Here is a 6619-nt window from a genome sequence, read left to right as displayed (position 1 = left end):
AGCTCGAATGGCCTTTTTTGGGGGGTAGAAAAAAGAAAAGCCGAGGAAGAAAACCCTTCCCTCGCACCCTCCGCCCAGCCCGAGCATCCCGAGCTGAGGCGCCGCACCCGCTCCGGCCCCGGCGGGGGCTGACCCGGCCCTGAGCCGGGCTGCGGCTTCTTCCCGGCCCTTCCCGGCCCTTCCCGGCCCTTCCCGGCCCCTGCCGGCCCCTGCCCTCCCCTGCCCCCCGGGGTGCGGGGGCTCCCTATTTGGCCATGCGGCGGCCGGGCCCGGCCCGCTCCATTCAAGGCCGGGCGGGCGCTCTCTGCCGCGGCCCGGCCAAATAAGGACACGGCGGCTGCCCCGGGCCCGGGCACGCCGGCCCTCGGCGGGTATAAATCGGGCTCTCTCGGCCGGGGCAGCAGCCAGGGTCTGCTCCTCCGCCCCCCAGTGCTGGTCTGGTGAGTGGCGGCCCCGGCCCCGGGGGCGGGACGGGACGGGACGGGACGGGACGGGACGGGATGGGACGGGATGGGATGGGATGGGATGGGATGCAGTACTGGGATGGATGGACGGATGGACGGACGGGGGACACCACCGGTGGTGCGGAGATGGGGCCGTGCAGCTCCGGGCTGAGCGCTGCTCCTGCCGGGGACACCCCCGGCCCCTCAGCACCGCCCGCCGAGCGCTCCGGGCAGGACACAGCGCGGCCATTCAAAAAGCCTCCCGTCCCTTTTCCATCTGCGGCCGGAGGGACCCGCTAATGCCGCCCTAACTGAGCGTCCTGCAGGCTGGGGCGGCTCTTAAAGCGCGGAGAAGGCGGCGGCTGGCGGGTCCCGTTCAGAGCCCTGCCAGAGCCCTGGAGCATCCTCCGGGAGGGCTGGAATTCCCGCTCCCGCCGCAGCAGGCCGGCCGTGCCCCCGGGATGGCGGGAGGGCTCGGGGGGCTGCCCGCGGGGCTCTCAGTGTGCCGCCCTGCTCTTTTCCAGCTTCCTGCTCCCTTCCCGAGATGTGCGACGACGAGGAGACCACCGCGCTGGTGTGCGACAACGGCTCGGGGCTGGTCAAGGCGGGCTTTGCCGGGGACGATGCCCCCAGGGCCGTCTTCCCCTCCATCGTCGGCCGCCCGAGGCACCAGGTAAATTCAGACAGGACCCAGGCGGGACAAGACATCGCGCTCTATCCGGACCTCGCCTCCCCTTTCCCTTCCCTCAGCTCTTCTGCCCTGCCCCAAATACCCTTCCCTCTCCTCTGCTCACCTCTTGCCATGGTGGGGATTCATTCATTCCCAGGTCTGGCCACTGTTTCCTTAATTTCCCTGTTTGGCTGTCCCCATTTTCTCCTACAATTTCCTTGGTAAAAAGTTCATAATGCCTTTTTTTTTTTTTTTTTTTTTTTTTTTTTTTTTTTTTTTTTTTTTAATGAAAACATTTTCAGTTGTATTTTTTTATCCTGGTTAAATTACTGCCGAGGCTGCATAGTAATATGAAGTATCTTTAGTCACTAGACTGCTAGTTTCCCTCTGTATTTTCCTGTTTACAAATTCTTTTTCCTGCTCATGACATTGTGCAGTTTACTTTAAGTTTTGGACCAGAAATAAACAATTGAAAGTAAGAGGTGTATTATAAATGGGAGAAAATCCATTAATCTCATGGAAGGAAAAAAGATTTTATGAAAACACCTCAGATTCTGTTGACTTATAATTTTAATAATGTTAAATTTATTTTCCCACAGCCTTTCAGGGGTGTGACTGCTTGTACCTTTCTTGAAAATAAGATAGTTAGAATTGCAGAATCATAGAATATCCTGGCTTGGAAGGAACCAGTGAGGATCATCAAAGTCCAATTCCTGGCACTGCAAGGGACAACCCTGAGAGTCACACCATGTCCCTGAGACAGTTATCCAATTTCTTGAACCCTGTCGGGGTTGGTGCTGTGACCACTTCCCTGGGGAGCCTGTTCCAGTGCCCAAACACCCTCTGGGTGAAGAACCTTTTTCTAATATCCAACCTAAACCTCTCCTGACAGCTTCAGGCCAGTTGTCTGTGATGTAGTTGTTTTGGCTCTGTGATGTTGTCTTCTTCAAATAATGCTTTTCTGTGTTTTCTTCTCTTAGGGTGTAATGGTTGGTATGGGTCAAAAGGATTCCTATGTAGGTGATGAAGCTCAGAGCAAAAGAGGTATCCTTACTTTGAAATATCCAATTGAACACGGCATCATCACCAACTGGGATGATATGGAAAAGATATGGCACCACACTTTCTACAATGAACTCCGTGTGGCCCCTGAGGAACACCCTACTCTGCTCACAGAAGCCCCCTTGAACCCTAAAGCCAACCGTGAAAAGATGACCCAGATAATGTTTGAAACCTTCAATGTACCTGCTATGTATGTGGCAATCCAGGCTGTCCTGTCCCTGTATGCTTCTGGTCGTACAACAGGTAAAATAAACTAACAAACACCATTTAGGTTCTATTTCCTTTCAGGAACTCTCCTTCCTTTCCATTTCAAATAGGAAAACAAACACACTATAACTCATTCAATTTACAGAAAAACAGGTACTTTTAGTTTATAGTAATTAATGATAACAGTAGCATAAAAGCCGGTACAAAATTGTTCACATTGTTCTTTCCACAGACAATTTGTGGTACCATGGAACTGACTGTGCCACTGATTGCTGTGGTACAAATGAGGAGACATTCCTGTAGGGATACTGCAGTTACAAAAGTGTTACACCAGCTCAACAGTTTAAACTGTACCAGAAGATGCCCATTATCAGATCAAGACAGTCACTATTGCAAATATTCTTACTGCTCAGTATAGTAGAGGTGGAAGACTGGTCTCGTGGATTGTCGTAAAATATTTGGAACGACTGTTCTGTAGGAAAATTCACACCCCACAGGAATGTCCAGGCAAGCTAAGGCAGAAAGAATTGGAAAGATCTTTCTGACTGAAAAAGAATTATGCTACTTTATATTGCCTGAAAAAGTCCTTTTTTATGTTGTGTTTCTTGCTACTTTCTGTGTGTAAGGGCTCTAAGCATTTTCTAGGTGATTCCAAGTGCTCTCTGCCATTTCTCTCCCAGGTATTGTTCTTGACTCCGGAGATGGTGTCACCCACAATGTGCCTATCTATGAAGGGTATGCTTTGCCTCATGCTATCATGCGTCTGGATCTGGCTGGCAGGGATCTCACTGACTACCTCATGAAGATCCTCACAGAGCGTGGCTACTCCTTTGTGACAACAGGTCAGTCCTTCAGCTTTTCTCTACTGTGAAAATCCTCATGTCTCTCTGGGCTGATCATCTTCTAGTATTGTGTTTGTCCAAAGCTTGATTTGATTCTCCTGTACCTACAGCCGAACGTGAGATTGTTCGTGACATCAAAGAGAAATTGTGCTATGTTGCACTGGACTTTGAGAATGAAATGGCCACTGCTGCGTCTTCCTCCTCTCTGGAAAAGAGCTATGAATTGCCTGATGGTCAAGTGATCACAATCGGTAACGAACGTTTCCGCTGCCCTGAAACCTTATTCCAGCCATCCTTTATTGGTAAGTGTTCCCAGGAAATTCTCCTTTCTGTAGGAGGAGGTATGAATGAATCAGAAGATTTAGAAGGTGCCCCCCTCCTCTTCCTGCTTACCTAAATTTGGCACAAAATCAGACATGAATGAATAATAATTTAGACCATTTGGTTCCTGTAAGATGGGCTTGATGTGAGCTCATCCAGTAATTGGGTGAGTTCCAGGCTGTTGTTGCAAGTTTTAGATCAAGTTTGAGAGTCACAGTTTTTAATGATACAACATAGAGTTACAAGATCATCATTAAGGAGTTGGACTCCATGATCTTTATGGGTCCCTTCCCACTCCATTTTATGATTCTGTGTCACTGATGGCAAGAATAGCCTTCAGTGCTGTATTTGTAAGGCTTACACTTGAAACGGTATCTATTCCCATGAAGAAGTAAAGTGTCAGAGAGGGGAAGGACATGAACTGAAGGTGTGTGTATATTTATATACACTGTAATTAACATTGCTGTGGTCAAGATGGTAAGCCTTACTGGTTGTGCATGCAGCTGACGGATACAGCAAATGTTTATACTCTTAAGTCCCAAGCAGAACATGCAGTTGTTCATCAGCTGACATCTTACTGTGGATCCAGTGTCAGCCCTTTCAGGAAGCACCTGTTAAAATTAACAAATTGGAATGCAACCCACAAACACTTGCTTCTTGTTTCTTTTTTCTTACCATCAAATACTAATATCTTATTCTGTGTCATGGTTATGTCTTGCCTTGATGATTCTGAATAGTACAGACTATATTTTGAGTAGACTGAAGACGTTACTATTGTCTTCTTTAGTTCTACTTCAACTATTTTTATTGCCCTCATTTGCTGTCTTTACTATATTCAACTAATGCTTTTAGTCAGACTGACATAAACTTATACTCACATTTTCTGTTCTTGATGCCCTTCTTCCATTTCCATATACTAAATGAGTTTATCTCGTGTGTGTCTACTTGTTCTCTTACCGTAATTTTGAGTTTTGAGTAATTTTGAGTTTCTTGCCTTTGCACATGCATTATGAATCTTACCTTTTCTAACAAATAATGTTCACTTCCTAAGTTAGTTTTCCAATTCTATATTTTTTATATTTTTCTGTAACACTGTATAATCAGGAAGCATTTTTACAAGAAAAGGGCCATAGACGTTCATATTAATGATGATGAGAAATGCTGCAGTTTCGTTTCATGGAGACCTCTTGCATAATTCACTGGCCTACTGTCTTTTTTTTTTTTTTCTCAAGGTATGGAATCTGCTGGTATCCATGAAACTACCTATAACAGCATCATGAAGTGTGATATTGATATCCGTAAGGACCTCTATGCCAACAATGTCCTCTCAGGTGGTACAACGATGTACCCTGGCATTGCTGATCGCATGCAGAAAGAAATCACTGCTCTTGCTCCTAGCACTATGAAGATCAAGGTAAGGCATTTGGCCCTGTGTTATACAATCTGGATAAAGATGGAGACAATGTCTGCTTCATTAAACTGAGATATAGGAACAACTCAGAAATGAGCTCAAGAGCTGATGGACAGACAAGTAGAAATTCCATTTAATCAGAATATTATGCTGGTTAGACGCAAGTGTTAGAAAAGAAGGAAATATGATTACAGATTCTTTTAATACATTACATGTATTGTAAGAGCTGCTAAGATCAATACTGTTGTAGAAAAGTTCTTTACTTGCTTAAGGAAATATCTGGTGGTGTGTAGCATTGACAATATGGATTCATTGTTCAGAAATGAGGATTCTCTGGCTTTTCTTTATCCTAGATCATTGCCCCTCCTGAACGCAAGTACTCTGTCTGGATTGGTGGCTCCATTCTAGCATCTCTGTCCACCTTCCAGCAAATGTGGATCAGTAAACAGGAGTATGATGAAGCTGGTCCATCCATTGTACACCGCAAGTGCTTCTAAGCACTTTCCCCCTCAATTTACTTCCCACTCAGGATGACGACAATATGCTTCTTGGAGTCTTCTGGCAAACCTTCCCGAACTCTTCAGTCATTGTACAGTTTGTTTACACACCCGTGCAATTTATTTGTGCTTCTAATATTTATTGCTTTATAAATAAACGAGATTTGGGACTTGCAACCTACAAATTATTGTCTTTTGTTTTATTTTAAGTATTTTTTGGTCAGAAAAATGAGACTTAACCCTTGGGATTTGGAAACTCCCATCAGACCTATGAATACTTTGTTGCATCCATGTCTTAACTGATGTAGGCATGTTAGGTCATGGTTTTCTGTTAGAAGGATTTACGCTTTATAGTTTTAAGTTTGAAACTCGGTACAAAAGAAGCAATATATTTCAAGGCTTATAAAGAAAAAGCCTTAGGGTAGACCCAGCAAGTGGAACAAGTGAAAGGAGACCTCTCATGCTCACTCACTCAGTTTAGAAAGATTTTTCTATCCCATTTATTGTAACCCAGATATTTTAATATTCATTTATTAAAAGCCAAAGCTTCTGTAAAAGAATTATGTTAATACATTTAGAATGTGATTTATAAATAATTAGCTCAATTCTAAAGAGTCATGCAATTGTTTTCCGTGGGCTATAAATATTTATGACAAAACATTAATTGAAACTGGCAGCTTACTCATCTTCTCCTATCTCTTCAAAGCCAGAGATAAGTGAAGTCTTTATTCTAGTAATGCACAAGAATCAAACTTTTGCTGTATAAACCTACAGTTGTTACAATCACAATTATTTTCACATCATCATTTGTATGTCTTAGGCAATTTTTAATCCTTAATCTTTGCTATCCTTTCTTGCTATTTGACCTAGATACTACAGTCATAAACTGCACACTTTCCATGGGCATTTGCGTTCCTCACCAAGACTTCTTATAACTGGGCCCTTTGATTTTTTTTTTCTTCAAAAAGTAGTAACTAAAAAGGGAAGTACAGAATGATCTGGGACGTTTTCATAAAAGTAATAGAACCAGTCAGTGTCATAGTTTGAACTATGTACAGACCAGAATACGCCTAAGTTTGATTTAGGAAATCAGTTAAAGCATGTATCAGACTGTATGTAGTTAGTTAGCTGAGTTTCATCAGAGCTGCTTGAAAAGATAAGACACT

General features: G+C 44.4%; 1 protein-coding gene across 1 annotated transcript; it reads left to right on the top strand.

Annotated features, from left to right (window-relative positions):
- Positions 1-972: 972 nt before the first annotated feature.
- ACTC1 (actin alpha cardiac muscle 1) lies at positions 973-5616 on the top strand. Its single transcript, XM_083863755.1, has 6 exons — positions 973-1116; positions 2094-2418; positions 3063-3224; positions 3335-3526; positions 4778-4959; positions 5310-5616. The coding sequence occupies exons 1-6, from the start codon at positions 988-990 to the stop codon at positions 5451-5453; spliced, it is 1134 nt and encodes a 377-aa protein (XP_083719881.1). The 5' UTR covers positions 973-987; the 3' UTR covers positions 5454-5616.
- The last annotated feature ends 1003 nt before the right edge of the window (positions 5617-6619 follow it).

This window comes from Zosterops lateralis (genome assembly GCF_965231275.1).
Source record: "Zosterops lateralis genome assembly, chromosome: 6".
NCBI lineage: Eukaryota > Metazoa > Chordata > Aves > Passeriformes > Zosteropidae > Zosterops > Zosterops lateralis.
This window is presented reverse-complemented; position numbering and strand designations above follow the sequence as displayed.

What these genes read in the sequence shown, in the direction of transcription:
- ACTC1 (XM_083863755.1), top strand. Translation starts at nt 988, where the DNA reads ATGTGCGACGACGAGGAGACCACCGCGCTGGTGTGCGACAACGGCTCG. An exon ending in TCGGCCGCCCGAGGCACCAG is followed by an intron (nt 1,117 to 2,093) that starts GTAAATTCAGAC and finishes TTCTTCTCTTAG; the next exon opens with GGTGTAATGGTTGGTATGGG. An exon ending in CTACTCCTTTGTGACAACAG is followed by an intron (nt 3,225 to 3,334) that starts GTCAGTCCTTCA and finishes CTGTACCTACAG; the next exon opens with CCGAACGTGAGATTGTTCGT.